General features: G+C 44.3%; 1 protein-coding gene across 1 annotated transcript in view; it reads left to right on the plus strand.

Annotated features, from left to right (window-relative positions):
- LOC115093485 (glycerol-3-phosphate dehydrogenase 1-like protein) overlaps positions 1 to 9,086 on the plus strand; it is a 28,287-nt gene extending 19,201 nt beyond the window's left edge. Inside the window, exons 6-8 of the mRNA XM_029605289.1 lie at positions 1,187 to 1,420; positions 4,010 to 4,116; positions 7,800 to 9,086. Coding sequence (XP_029461149.1) covers positions 1,187 to 1,420; positions 4,010 to 4,116; positions 7,800 to 7,896 — 438 coding nt within the window. The 3' untranslated portion in view covers positions 7,897 to 9,086. The remainder of the gene's footprint in view (positions 1 to 1,186; positions 1,421 to 4,009; positions 4,117 to 7,799) is intronic.
- Positions 9,087 to 16,004: the final 6,918 nt, after the last annotated feature.

Below are 16,004 nucleotides of genomic sequence, written 5' to 3' on the forward strand. Positions count from 1 at the left end.
CTCGTGTGGCTTGCCTGGCACACACAGAAAAATGCAGATTCTTGTCTTCCGTCCAGGTCCTATGGAGACTGGGTGTGTTGCAAGAAATGAGATGTCCCATGAGTGGAAGGGGGCGGGGCCCAGAGGATTGCTACATGCTGTGAGTTCAGGCTGCCCCCTCCCACCCCACTGCCTGAATTGGGATCAGCAGCGTACGGAGATTTTCATTTTCAGTATTTTGCTAGCAGGATGTCTAGATTTGCCCTGGCACAAACACGCAACTCAATGGAGTGAATATTAAAAAGAAATGTATTAGTAAAAAATCCCCAACAAACTAACAAATGCACTGACTATAAAGAACATTAAGACCATAGTTCAGCATACTGAGGCATGGGGGAATGCTGATTTATATTCCCTGTCCGACAGGGTCGGATGGACCTGGGTGCGCTGCAAAGGTTGTTCCTTTTGGCACAGAGAGGAAGGGAAGAATGGGCAGGGATAGCGAAGCCTGCTGAGAATGCAAGACGGTAGAATAAAAAACCCCCAAACCATTAGCGTACCACTTCCGGAGAAAACCCTTACTAACAGTGTAGTCATTTCTTGGTATTACCAGCTCTGGAGGGTAATTTCAAAAGTCACTTATGCGGGTCAATGCCATCTTGTAAAATTGCTCGCCTGACAGGAGAGAAAAATCTACGTGTCCACCTTACATGTGCATAATTTTCCCCATCTTTTGGAGAGGCGCTCCAGGGCCTGGAGTCTGAGCGGAGACCGGATTTACACGCATGCTTTTTAAAATTTTACAAAGTGCACGCCTGAATTCTTCCAGGGAAAGTGCCTGCACACGTTAGCGTGCATAAATGGGTCGGGTGGTTTTCCCAGTGAAAGGTACCTGCAGACTTTACACTGGCTGAAAATGACCCCCCTCACATCTGCTCACATCTGTTTCTTGTTCCAGGGGTGGCAGCTGCTCTGGGGGTTTGGGGTGGGCTGCTTTCGCTGCAGTGCTGTGCTGCCAGGGTCCGAGCAAATACAAGTAAGGGAAGGAGGATTGCACAACCGATCTGTCAACTTGTCTCACGGGTTTTATGTACCATTCTAGAGTGACTCACTGAGAACAAAGCACCATTGGCAGGGGGAGCGATTTAAAACCACTTTTTTTTTTTTTTTTTCATTTTTCCTGCTCTGTTTCTCTTTTGGGGTTTAGAACATTGTAGCGGTGGGGGCCGGATTCTGCGATGGCCTGGGCTTTGGGGACAATACGAAGGCAGCAGTCATTCGCCTGGGCCTCATGGAGATGGTGGCCTTTGCGAAGCTGTTCTGCAAGGGAGCAGTAGCCACGAGCACCTTCCTGGAGAGCTGCGGAGTTGCCGACCTCATCACCACGTGCTACGGGGGCCGCAACAGGAAGGTAGCGGAGGCCTTCGTCAAAACAGGAAAAGTAAGTGTTCAGCAGTTGCAGGAAGTAATCTCCATTTGCTGTAGTTCTAAAAGGAGCTGAATCAGTTGTTGGAGGGGAGGTAATTACAGTTATAAGGAAAACAATGTGGATATTTTCCAGAGTTCTCCTATTTTGGATCACGAGCACAGAATATGATGGCAGATGATAATCACAAGGACCATCTAAGTCTGTCCCTTTTTGCAACATAAGAACATAAGAAAATGCCATACTGGGTCAGACCAAGGGTCCATCAAGCCCAGCATCCTGTTTCCAACAGTGGCCAATCCAGGCCATAAGAACCTGGCAAGTACCCAAAAACTAAGTCCATTCCATGTAACCATTGCTAATAGCAGTGGCTATTCTCTAAGTGAACTTAATAGCAGGTAATGGACTTCTCCTCCAAGAACTTATCCAATCCTTTTTTAAACACAGCTATACTAACTGCACTAACCACATTCGCTGGCAACAAATTTCAGAGTTTAATTGTGCGTTGAGTAAAAAAAGAACTTTCTCCGATTAGTTTTAAATGTGCCCCATGATCCACAAGATCTCCCACTTTACCATCAGTTCCCTGTTAATGTTCTGTAATTATCCCAGGTTTTCTTGAATTCTGAAACTGCTGATGGCTCCACTACTTGCACCGGCAGCTTGTTCACTCCTCCGTTTCTGCGAGAGAGATTTTCAGGCCAATGCAACAGCATGCGCTGGCCGCAGCGCACGGCTCAACGTGCATTTTGGACACGTGTCCATAACCCCCGATGCAAAATGGGGGTCAGCACGTCCAAAACATGCATCCAATCACGCACATAGGTAATAGCGCTTATCTCATGTAAACGCATGTTGATGAGCCTATTTTATCTGTTTCCCTGATGCCAAAAAAAAAAAAGTGCACCCAAGACACACATTTTAACTTAGGACAGGCGTTAATTTTGGAGGAGCCCAAAAAATGGCCTGAAAAGCAGAAAATACTGCTTTTCTGTACTTTCTTTGACTTAATATTGTGGTGATATTAAGTCAGGTGAAATAGAAAATTAAAAATCTCCCTCCCCCCCCCCCCCAAAAAAAATTTAAAGGAATAAAGGTGTGCTGCTGGTCAGGTTAGGAAAAGGGACGCTCAATGAACAAGTGTCCATGATCCTAACCCATGGCTGTGCGCAGGTTAGGAAACAAACGGCCTTAAATTGAGCGTCCGTTTTCCTAACCGGCTGACAGCCACCTCTCCCGGGCGCCCGCTGCCGAGGAGGCGCTAGGGGCGCGCAGTTTCCCCTAGTGCCTCCTTTTTACCGCGGCACCCGATTTAAATATTAAATCGGGTATCCGGGGAAGTGGATTGGCGCAAGTTAAGGGAGCGGGCGCTCAATCATGAGCTCCCATTTATCGTGAGCTGATATTGCATTGGCCTGTTTATGTTAGTCTTGTGTCTGTCTTCCTTTGGTGGTTGGTGAAACAGATAAGTATAGGAAAATGAATGCGGGAGCTTGCTGGGCAGACTGGATGGGCCGATTGGGCTTTTTCTGCCATCATTTCTATGTTTCTATGATTCCTTTTTTCTAGAACTTTCTTTCCAATGAAAATTCTTGCCTCTTTTTCATTCTTGACACCTCTGAGGTATTTGAATGTGTCCATTATATGCCCCCTCTCCATCCTTTCATGTAAGTCCCATATATTTAGGTCCTTCATTCGTTACTTGGAGAGATTATGGTGCAGACTCTATACCATTTTGGTAATTGATCTCTGCATTCTGTCAATTCTATTTATATATCTTTCTGGTGATATGACTTCTAGATTTTTTTTTTTTTTTTGGATCAATAAAATTTGAGCACGGATTGTGATCCAAAAGAGGAAGAACTCTGCCAGATTTATTTTATTTATTTGGTTCATTCGCTGCCTTTCGGTTACTTCAAAGCCGACTACCAAGATTGTGCCCTTCCTGCTTCATTCCTCTCTAAGGTCTGTTACATAAGTAGTTAAAATGTAAAGAAGCGTCCTTGACCTTTGGTGTAAGGGTGCATTCTTTAACTTCCCACTGCTGTATGCCGAGCAAGGCAGACAATGAAGGGAATGTTGGATTGGTGATCTGGTGGAACAAAAGCCAGGGCGACCACCAGGCGTCACCGGAAGCAGTTTTCATCGACTGCAGCTGCAGTTTAAAAAAAAAAAAAAAAAAGGGATGAAAAATGAGCAGTCTGACCACAGAAGTAGGTGAAAGGCCTTGGCCGGTCAGTGGTGACCACCATCCCACCCCTTGGTTTTATTATTTTATTTTTAAGTTTTATAAGAATTGCACTAGAGCCCTTTTGAAAGTCTAGGGAGGATTGGGGTTAGGGGCTCAGCTATTGATGAAGGACTTGGGAGGAAAATACCAGCTGTGCACTACCGTTCTCTGTCCTCGTTTTACTGCGTTTATTTAGGGGTCTAAAAAGGCTTTCCGAAGGCCCAGACTAAGCAAGTAAGATTTTTGCACCATATCGCAAACTGATTATGTAGCTTTGTGTTGCCATACAACCGAACTCTTCTAGTAAAATGCATTTTCTTGATTTAATGGTGCGGTTTGTCTTATGCTGCTAATTAATATTTTATAATTCTCAGTCTATTGAGGAACTGGAGAACGAAATGTTAAATGGACAAAAACTACAAGGCCCCCAGGCTTCAGCCGAAGTTTATAAGATTCTGAAACAGAAAAACATGGTGGATAAGTAAGTAGCTGTTTTTTTTTTAGGCTAGATCTGCCCTTCTCTTTTGTTCTGGCGTGCACCAAAGGAAGCTCGGAAATGATTCTGTAGCACAAGCTCTGCATTGCTAAGCTCGGCAGAAAGCTGTGGTATATTATATAATACATGCACTGTAATCTAACCCCTTACCTGCCATATGCTCATCCTCAGTATGCCTCGCCTGGTTCTGCATTCCTATCCCACCAATCAGTTGCACAAATGGCAGCAGCTGCACTGCCCGGCGTAGTGGCATAGGTGAATGATTCTGAGACCTCTCACTTAAAATTTTAGAAGTGGGACTAGTTCAGATATTTGTAGTTGCCATTTTTCCATTTTTGTTTTCCTGTTACATTCCGAAATTTGGAATGGGTGCTTGCATGGATCCTGTTCTGTGTATCTTCCCTCTGGTTCCATGCTTTCCTGACCTGTGAGACTGAGTCACAGATATTGCTGCTTGGGCAGCTGCCAGAAGGTGCGCCAGTAGCCTGCAGCCATCAGCGCTAGTAGGTGGGGCAAGATTCCACAAGGCCACTGCTGAACTGTGCTTCTTCCCTGGGCTAGTTTATATTCCTTCCTGTGCACATGCCACTCAAGCAAATTTCCCAGTTATTATTTCTATCTAGAAGCACTGCATAAGGGTCACTAATGGGTTTACTGTCTGATGGTGAGCCCAACAAGCAAGAGGCAACAGTGACGCCCTCAGTCAGCCATCTTGGGACGGAGAGACAGGCCGATCATAGAGACAGTCATCCTTGATTTGAGGGACTGCTGTTGAACTCTCGAGTGATGAGCTCCCCTTTTACGTTAGCCTAACAAGGCGCATGCGAAAGACCACTCCCAAATCTGAGAAATTAAAAAACTCTTAACTGGGTGAGAAAAACCGACAGCAGAGATGTTTAAATTAGTCAACAGCCACATTAGCTGCTTTAGTCAATAGCTTTAACGTTTAGCATGGAGGTGGCAGGAGATGCTTCTTGGCATAGGGATTCTCTGGTATCTACAGTACCAGAATGTAAGGCGCTTTGAAGTGCCAAAAAGCGGAATATAAAATAAAAATAAAAAAAACCTGTGTATGGCCCATGTCCTTTTGAATTCTGTTACTCTTCTTGGCTTCAAAAAGGCGCAAGATAAAACACAGTGGATGGAAATGAAGGGCTAGGTAACCTTTGGCTAACTTTAGATGTAAATTTCTGAATGGGGGGGGGGTAACCTGCACGGAGCGGCAGTTGCTACACTTAACAGAAGGCATAGGAGGAGAACTTGCACAGGGTGGCAGTTATTATACCTAATGTATACCTTTTTGTGCCAATGTTCATATCTACAATGTGCAGATTTCACACTCATTGCCTGCAAGCAAGTGGAAAAAATATGTATGTTTATATTACACATACAATAGTGTAGCTGAAAGGCTGATTTTCCACCTGTTCTGACCCAAACGTGTCTGAGTTTGGTTGCATTTTGTTTAGTAGTTTGTATTATGCAAGGGGTTTAAAATACTTATTTGTCAAATTTATAACCCACTTATTGCAAAACAGCTTAAGCAGGGAATAACATAATAAAAATACATGCGTCATAAACTAACACAAGCAGATAGCAAAAATAAAACAAGTGCACAAAGCATAAAGCCCATGCAAATTAATCAAATCTCTGTGCAGGCTATCTGGGACAGAAAAGTCTGCATCAGTTTATGAAAAGCTACCCAATGCTGCTGGGCTGTAACACACTGAGTGAGATCATTCCACAAATATGGACCTGCCTGTTGTGTATTTAAGGCATGCACAGGTGGTGCAACAGCCAGCAGAGGGCACTGAGATGAGCCAATGATGCTGTTTTAAAAATTGATAATATAGAAAAAGCCTTAGTGGATAATACGAAAAGATAAACTGCAATAAACATGTATTCACCAAAAATAACACATAAATAATATTTTTCTATGGGACCATCATATAAACCCCAATTATTAGTATCTTTTAAAGCATTAGATGTGCTCCATCGATAGCTCAAGGGGGTACGGTTTTAATCATTGGTCCATGAATGTCATGGGGCATGAATTTATTTCCTCGATTAATGGAAGTAGTACACTTTTATAAATCATTTTTTTGTGTGAAATGCTTAAAAAAATCTTTAAAAAAACTGGACCAATGATTAAAACCGTACCTCCTTGAGTTATCGATGGAGCACATTTAATGCTCTAAAAAATACTAATAATTGGGGTATATATGATGGTCCCATAGAAAAATATTATTTATGTGTTATTTTTGGTGAATACGTGTTTATTGCAGTTTTAAAAATTGAGGCATTTTCACACCACATTTACCTCCTAAAACAACTTGGGCACCTGGCCAGAAAGCAGGAAATACACTTCTTGAAAGGCCAGTAATTAAACTAATACTCCACGTGCATCAAAATGAGTGCCTGGGTAACAGTAACAACCTTGTCTCTAGTCAAAAAGGATTAAATAGAGATAGACAATACATGATTTATAGATAGCATTCCTAGCCCTGGCCAATCTGGGGAACACAAGACCCAACGCAGGCAGTGCACAGCATGTGTCCACCTGAGCCAAAGGACAGGCCCACTTTCCTTAATGCTATTACTATTGTCTCCACCATCTGCTTTAGGAGTCACTTCTATGCATCCAAAACCCTTTCTCCTACACAAAAATATTTTCTGATGCTGCTCTTCAGTCTCCCTTTGGAGCCTTATAACATGACCTCTTGTTTTAGACTAGGACATTCTTTTATCTGCTACTTCTCATATAAATTATATTTATGCCTTTAGAGTGATAAATAATCACCCTGGGTTTTTTTTAATAGTTTTATTTTATAGTATATTGTTTTATTTTTAGGAAGATGACAGTTTTATGTTCCGTTAGTATTTTTTACTAAATGTAATGTATTTGTTTTTATTTTTCCCTGTTTTTTATTTAAAAAATTATGTAAACCATTGTGATGGTCCTCAAATAACTGTATATAAAATTATTAAATAAATAAAATTATAACCTCATTTATAGCTCTAAGGTACTCATATTGGTCCACATAAGAGTTGTCAAGTGATGAAGGCTCATGTACAACATCATCAAGACCACCTATTCCTTTCTTCAGATCAAGAAGGGACCTGTGTAGGCTTAAAAGCTCTTGCACATCTTTGGATAATTATTATGTGGGTCCATTGAAAAGTGTCACAACATGCAAAGAATGTAATATTAATGCATATTAGCTCAGAATATTCAGCTGGGTAAATATCTGTCTTAGAAAGAGTCAGTCTGATAATGGGAGGAGAAAAACCGAGTTATGATTAGAAAATTCATGGGAAGGAAGATGCACCTCTGGCTCTGTGTAGCTATTTACTACGGAAGTACACAGGTGCATGAATCCGAGGAGAGAGATCACATACAAAAAGACAGAGGATTTAGGTTAAAAAAAAAGCCCAAACAAACCTGACATTACAAAAGAGCACAGAACTACAGTATTTTTCAGGAGACTGGTAAGGATAGGATGGACAGTTTCTGTAGTGCGTTGCAGAGGAGGTGGTACTCCAGCGAGGCAGGGTTTCTCAGGCACACTGTTGGGAGTGGGGAGGGGCACGGGGGTGGCAAAGATGGAAGATGTAAGAGCAATTTTTAAACTTCCTCTTCTGAAACCCCCTCCTTGTTGCTGTTGTTGCAGATTTCCATTGTTTATAGCTGTTTACCAGATTTGCTACGAGGGGAAACCAGTGAAAGAATTCATCACCTGCCTGCAGAACCACCCAGAGCACATCTAGCCCGACACGAGGTCTAAAATCCTCACATTCCTCGCCTTCTCCCATCCCCGCCCCACTGACACCGAGGGAAGCCATTGAAGAAAAGCAGCAGCAGGAGAGACAAGAGTCGTGGTCCATCTCTTTTCTTCAAAAATGATCTTTTAAAAAACTATATTGCATTTTTATAGAAGTACTTAAAAATATTTTATTAAGGTGGATAATTACTACTGGCTCTTTCCTCTTACAGCTCGCTTGGCCACCCGTTTTACACATTGGACACAAGGAACTTCTTTCATGTACTGTTTTTTCGCTGACAATAATTTGCCCCTTTTCCAAATGCCTTGCTTTAATCCAACAGTGACTTTGTCTCATTGTACATTTCTACTTAAAGGCCTGAATGTTCCAGCAAAGAGCAAATAGTAATCGTGACAGCCAGAATGCCACCGACATAAGGGAAGGAGTATGTGCTGCTCACTTTTTTGGTAGGACCAGGAAGCAGCTAGGAGTGGTGAAAAATGCTACATGTTGAACTGTGATTGTTGTAGGCCTAAAAGTTTTGCTCACCTAGCAACCAAATTCAATATGGCTGATATTTTTTTTTTAAGCTATGTTTAAAAGGCAGTTAAAAACTGATCTCTTTCTCTCTCTTTGCCCTCCTTCGAGAGGAAAAAAAAAAGAAAGAGGGCAGCTGGGGATCATTAGGAAAGGGGCCTCCTGTCAGAGAAAATGTTTAATGCTGACTTGGTGTTCTAGTCATCATATTGATCCTGGAAAAAAAAAGGATCCTTCATAGGCTGTGGTAGCCCAGTAAATGCCAACATAAGAATTAACCAAAAATGATGGTGTACATAAGCTTTATAGGTCACACAAGCCCCCTCTTCAGATTTAGGAAGGACTCTTGTTGGTCCAATAAAAAGCTTCACTACCTGCTAGCGAGACTAAATTCTGCAGAGGAGAACCTGATGCAGGAAGAGGTGTCTTCCTTTCAGAGAGCTTCCTAGTCAGGATTTGCTGTCACTAGAAACAAAATAGGAAATATCGATGACATTTCCTGTTTTGCTTTCAAAACAAAATGAAAGAGAAATTAACAAAATTGTGTTAGCTTCAAAACAAAATGGAAAACAATCTTTAAAAAAAAAAAAAAAGCCAACGGTCATATGTCCCTGCTCCTGCCCACCAAATCCACAAAATAAAAATCTCCCCCCCCCCCAGACCCTTCTTCCCCCATCTGCTGGTCTCTCAAGGGCAGGAGTGATGCCCAGTTGATCCTGCTGTGCAGCTCTGGGTTTTCAAAATGGCCACCACTCAACTTGAGGCAGGTGTAATTGTGTTGTACCGCAGAGCTGCTCTGTTGAAAAAATGCACCTGTCATTGCATCAGGATTTCCCAAGACCTTAAACAATTCTCTTGTTTACATAGTAATCTTACTAGCCAGGCAGAGATTATCCAATCTTAAATCTCCACATTATTGAAGGTGTAGATGGTATATGCATTGTCTCTGGAAGTATTTACTGATTTCTATTGAATAAGAGACCTTGTCAGCCTTAGAGGAAGCCTGGATAGCCTTACCTTGTCATCCATTTGCACAGGGAAAATGTGCTAGTGCAAATTGTATTGTAGATTTTTAAAACAGCAAATCACAGTAACATTTTGATTTTAATCCATGCTGCAACAAAGGCTGTCTGTGATCAGTCTCTTTTTAGCTCTACTGTTTTGTTTCTTGATAACTAATTTGGTAGACGGTGTGGAAGCTTGACCTTCAGCTAAAACTGGACACCAGTGCATCTTCCTTGGATCACTGCACATAGTAAAAGCATCAGTCCTGCCCTTGAAGAACATGCACAACCACAAAAGCGTGTCACCTTCAGGCTTGCTGGTGTTTGAGCAAGTATTTCACTTTTGTAGTCTAGATAGTCAAAGTCATTAAAACATTTTTTTTTTTACCAATAAAATATTTACTTAAGTCAAACTTTTGTGAATGTTTTGTGTTCCATCCTTTTTGGACATAAAGAAAAGCGGAAGATGTGGGGGACCTAATGAAACCATGATCAAGGTTCTCCTTAATGTACTGAGTTATAGCTGCAGTTTCCAGGACCGACAAGGGGTATACCCTTCCTCGTGGTGGTTCAGTGCCAGGTAGAAGATTGATGGCACAGTCGAACAGGCGGCGGGCAGGCAGCATCTCCACCTTTCCCTTGGAGAACACATCAGCGTATTCTGCATACTGAGGGGGGCAGTCCCAACAAGATCATTGCTAGGGCAGAGTCGATGAAGGCTCAATTCATTGTAGGCAGGAATCATGGCAATGGGGCTCACCAACTGAAGTGAGCCCCAGTTGAAGTGAGGAGAATGAAGCTGCAGCCAGGGTACTGCCTTGTCAATGATGTGGAATATGATACTCTCCACGTGCAAGATGCCTGTGCGAAGGCACAGGGGGGCCATGGCTGTGGTAATCCGACCAGGAAGTGGCTCTCCGTGTATGGAGGAAATAACTAGTGGCATCTTTTGGGGAACCACAGGAAGCCGTAGATGGTCCACTAGGGCCTTCATTATAAAGTCTGCACCCCCCCCCCCCCCACCACCGCCCGAGTCAACCAGCCCTAAAGTGGGGGACTCATGACCATCCACCGAAATAGACACTGGGAAGGTGACTTGAGCTGGTGTAGTAAAGCCTAGGATCACCTCCCCACTAGATCCTAGGCTTATTAGTTTCCCGGCTTCTGGGGGCAGGATGCCAGCTGGTGCCCAAACCTGGCATAGTAGTAACAGATCCCCTGGTTGCAGCGGCAGAGCTTCTCTATCGGAGAGAGGCATCCCTGACTTAGCTGTATAGTTTCCCCAACCCATGCAGCGGTAGGAGCCGTTGCCGGTACTGCCAAGAGGGGCACAAAAAGGACAGGTCCAGCACCACTTGCCTACAAGAAGGGCACAGCTCCCAGGCCCGCTGTTGGAAGCAGTGGTCATTCTCCCAGTCAAGACGATGATAGCATCCAGAGTCTCGGGGAGCTCCCAAGCTGTTAGCTTGTCCTTCACCCGAGTAATAGCCCTTCCAGAAAAATACTCCGAAGGCTGTCTGCCCTCCAGCTTGGTGGCCATGGTCCGGAATTTGATGGCATAGTCCATTAAGGGCTGAATGCCCTGCCGGAAATGTAGAAGATCTGAACCCACAGTGGCCAGCTGACTGGGTTCATCAAACACAAGCTTGAAAGTCTTAATGAACTGTTGCAAGTCCTGTAGTATCGCATTTCCACACTCCCACAAGGGAGAGGCCCAGGCCAAGGCCTTCCCATCCATGAGGGAGAGAATGCAGGTGATCTTGATAGTGTCACTAGAAAATTGTGCCAACTGAAGTGAAAAATGCATAAAGCACTGATTCAAAAATCTGCAGCACTGATTTTGGATCTCCTGCATACCGAGAAGAAACCAGGGGAGACGTACCATGGGCGTTGCCGCTGGAACCGACGAGACTGCAGGAAGCGAAGGAACTGTGGAGGCTGCAGTGGTGTCAAGGCAGGTGCTAAGCCGCTCCATGGAGCCCACCTAGAGCTTGAGGAACTGTTGCTGCTGGATTTTCTGCACCAAGCCAGGAATGGCCTGGAGGCCCGAGAGATCCACTGTGTCCATGGCCACAGCAATATGTTACAGAAGTGGACCCTTGGACCGAGGTGAGGTTGGCATTACCCACAGGGAGGAGCCCTGTGGGTAATGTGATCCTCACCGTTGGCAGGCGTAGCTGGCTGGAGCAGAGGCCCAACAGGAACGTCACCAATACCAACCCTCGTTCCCCTTAGGTTGAGCCCTCATGGGCCGGGGCTGACTGGACTTAGGCATGGTCCTCTGTGAAGAGATTAATCCATCACAGGAGAGATAGTTGGCCACTGGGAAGAGAATGAAGTCAGTCCAAGCACAGGTCGGGGCAGGCAGCAGTCAAACGTGGTCAAGAAGAGGTCCGAAGTCAAGCCAGGAATCCAAACGAAGATGAAGCCAAGGATCCAAGCTGAGGAGTCAATCTGAGGGGAAGAAGGCAAAGTGGAACAGCAGGAAGACACTGAAGATGGATGAGGAGCCACAAGATGAGAACACAGGAACTCCAAAGCTGCAAGAAGGAAACAGGAACACAAAGACAAGGCACCAGAACAAAAGCAGGATCAGAAACCAGGAATGGTGTGGCAAACAGATACTCCGAGGAGTTCGAACTATTGCCGTGGCATCTGAGGCAAGGCAGAGCAGGCCTTATATTGGAAAAGGCCTGTGATGTCATCCAGGGGCGCTGTAGAAGACTTCTTGCCGTGGGCCCTTTAAAAGTGCTTTAGTCGTGCGCACCTAGGAACGTCCCACTCAACTGAGCGGAGGTCCTAGTGCGACATGTCCAGCCTTTGCGGCCACCGACCATATCTTCAACTGAGGCCCAGCCTCGACATTGGTGGGTCCCCCTGTGAGCCAAAGCTGGAGGTAAGAGTGGCCAGTCACGAGATGGACCTGTGACCCGCCAAACGCAATACAAGGTGATACATATATGGCAAAATAACCCATGCTAAAGTTACATGATGTTAGTTTCCATATCAGGAGTTACCACCCAGGAAAAAGATCTAGGTGTCATAGTGGATAATATATTGAAATCTTCATCTCAATGTGCTACGATGATCAAAAAAGCAAACAGAATGCTAGAAATTATTAGGAAGGGAATGGTGAATAAAAACATGAATGTCATAATGCCTCTCTTATCGCTCCATAGTGAAACTGCACCTTAAGTACTGTGTGCAATTCTGGTCGCCACATCTCAAAAAAGAAATAGTTGCTCTGGAGAAGGTACAGAGAAGGGCAACCAAATTGATAAAGGGGATGGAAAGGCTCGCCTATGTGGAAAGGCTAAAGAGGTTAGGGCTGTTCAGCTTGGAGAAGAGATGGCGGGGGGGGGGGGGGGGGGAATAGATGTCTATAAAATAATGAGAGGACTAGACTGGGTAAATGTGAATTGATTATTTACTTTTTCAGATAATAGAAGGACTAGGGGTACTCCATGAAGTTACCAAGTAGCACATTTAAAACAAATTGGACAAAATTCTTTTTCACTCAATGTACTTTTAAGTTCTGGAATTCTTTGCCAGAGGATGTAGTTAGGGCAGTTAGTGTAACTGGGTTTAAAAAATATTTGAATAAATAAGTTCCTGGAGGATATGCTCACAAGCTTCTATTAATCAAGCCACTGCTATTACTCGCATTAATAGTATGCAATCTTTTTAATGTTTGAGGATCAGAGGGAGGATCCAAGATGGCCACCGGATGAGTGTTGGCGTGTAGAGTGTCCTCGTGCAATTTGGGAAAATTTGTTTCTTGCGACTTCTTTATCTTCAAAAATGGGAAGGAAGCGCAAACCAAGGATTTCTTACCCCGCAGAGCCTTTGGTGAGTGCTCCGACTGGCCCGATGGATGCCCATGTCATACGCAGTATTAGAACTGCGGGAGACCAGCCGTTGCAGAGTGGGGGAGGGGAAGTTGAGCTCCCTTCTCTGCCAGGCTCGTTATCACCTCTGAGTCCCGCGGAGAGGACCCCTCTGCTGAATCCTGCTGCCGGGAGAGGTGGGCTGTATCCAGGGGAAGGAATCTCCGACCAAAGTGTGCAGGAGATTTCACCAGCGAGGCCTGGAGAAGCCCCAACGGCGGTATCTAGCCCCATTGAAGTGCTGGGGCAAGGCGGCAAAGGAAATGGAGCCACGGGAGGAGAAGCTTCAGCTGCTGCTGTTCTTACCCCCGAAATAGAGATTCCATCATTGGTGAGACCGATTGTCTTTACTTTTGAAACTTTGTGGGAAGCCATAAATGAAATGAGAACTAATGTATTACAACAACTTATGCCAGTAAGAGAACAAATTAAAGGGCATGAAAAGAAGTTGGAAGTGCTTGAAAAGGCAAATTTGGAATTGGATCAACAAACTGCAACTACTCGGACTGAGATAAAAATGATTCAACAAACACAATGTTGATGAGAGATAATAAGACTATTATTTCAAAGATAGAAAACTTAGAAAACTATGCTAAGAGTCGAAATTTAAGGTATATAAATTTCCCTCAATTGCCAATGAGATCCCCAAGGGAAGTTGGAAATCTTGAAAATTTCAGAGGACCAAATTCCATCGGTCACAAAAATATTTTATTTATCGAAACCTAAAGGAGATGCAGTAAATCAAGAAGGAGAAGTTGAGACTTTGGCATCAGTAGATAATCAACCCCTTAATATAACAGCATTATTAGAAACATCAGATACAGATATGGCGGTTCCTGCAACTTTAATTGTGACTTTTTCCTCAGAGATGGACAGAGAAAGGCTGCTAAGATTGAGTATAAAATGGAAAGAAAAGCAAGAAGAAGATTCAGAAGACAAGCAAGAAAACAGATTACAAACCTTAGACTGATAAAATGATCTGTGGCAAATATTATGGTGAAAAATCCTTCAACAACAAAAACAGAAAAACATGTTTTCTTCTTCAACAAGCAGGATATCAGCCACACAAGAGGTGATATCATGTAGTAGTACCACCATGGAGTTCTTCTTGTATAGCTACAGAAAATCTAGAAGGGTATGATGGAAGGCTTTTCTGGGTATGATTGGCACGTTCCATGCAGCCACCATTGCACAGGCCTCCTCAGTCCTGACTGGATGCTTGTTCAACATAATTAATAAATTCAATGCACTTAAGAACATAAGAAGTTGCCATACTGGGTCAGACAGAGGGTCCATCAAGCCCAGCATCCTGTTTCCAACAGTGGCCAATCCAGGTTACAAGTACCTGGCAAGTTCTCAAACATTTTTTTTTATTATTATTTATTTATGCACTTTTACATTATTTCAAGAACACAATCTTGTACAGAAAAGAGAAAACCTTCCAATCATACAGTGAAACTGTATTTTATACTGCAATTTCAAAGTGAAAACAGAAACAACTTTTTACAGTTCCTCTTCAGAGATCCACAATAGGGGGAGGGAGGATCTACCAAACCCATTGCTGCCAGTTTGGTCAGCTGACAGGTAGGGCAGGACTGACAGTAGTCCTGAACGTGTCGATACAAGCCAAGCCAATAGAACTGGGCTAGAATCTTTTCTCGTGTTTTCTCTTCCCCTAGGTGGCCCCCCAAAAGATGACTATGGGCGAGCTGTAACACTTGCTGACGATACTGCTGGGGAACCAAAAGCTGCTCAACCTTTTCACCCTCCAGATTCCCCTTTGCTACTCTGTATACTAGATTTTTCTTGAGTACAAAAAAGAGGAGGGGCTAGCTTTTGACCCTCCACCCCAGAGACTAATTCCCCATCTATCACCCTCCACTCGATAACAGTCACGAGCAAAGTGCCCCCTCTCCACAATTGAAGCAGGTCCCTTTGGGCATCACTGCTTCAGGATGTTTACTCCTTCCACCCTCAGGCTCCTCTGATGTGTTGTCAGGGTCTCATGGAGTAGGGAGATTCTCCACTTCTCGGCCGATGTAGCGGCTTAGGGCTCTGCCCCTCGATTCTCTCCTTCCTTTCTCCAAGCCTTTTAATCGGGAATTCTTCTTTGCTGAAGTAAGCCCACGACCTGTGTCTGCAGCATCCAAATAACGCTGTACTAGGGAAACCACGTCCTTCAGGGTCACCGCTGTCTGTCTCCGCACCCATTCACGCACTCGGAAGGGGAGAATGTCCACAAACTGTTCAGCCACGACAGCCTCCGCAACTTCAACTCCCCTTTTAATATCAGGTTCTAGCCACCGCCAGCACCGGTCTTTTAAGTTCTGAGCCAGAACTCGGGGCCTCTCTCCTGGTGTAAAGGTTAAGCCCCGGAAACTTTTCGGATAAGTCTTCTTCGACAGTCCCAGTCTATCGAGTATGGCAGCCTTGACCTCCTGATAATCTTGGGCTTGCTGGTTGTCAAGAGCCCGGTATGCGGCCTGGGCCTCCCCGGTTAATGTGGAGCCACTCTCATGGCCCACTGGGACCTAGGCCAGGCCATGACCTCCGCTACCCTTGCAAAGGTGACCAGGAATGCTTCATCTTGGGGTCCCATCTTTGTCAGCCGGATTTCCAGTTCCGTGCCGGTGTGTACCCCAGTGGTCCCTAGTGCTGATGTCCTTCGTAGTAATTGGCCATTAAG

The sequence above is a fragment of the Rhinatrema bivittatum genome, chromosome 6, assembly GCF_901001135.1.
Source record: "Rhinatrema bivittatum chromosome 6, aRhiBiv1.1, whole genome shotgun sequence".
In the NCBI taxonomy this organism is placed as follows: domain Eukaryota; kingdom Metazoa; phylum Chordata; class Amphibia; order Gymnophiona; family Rhinatrematidae; genus Rhinatrema; species Rhinatrema bivittatum.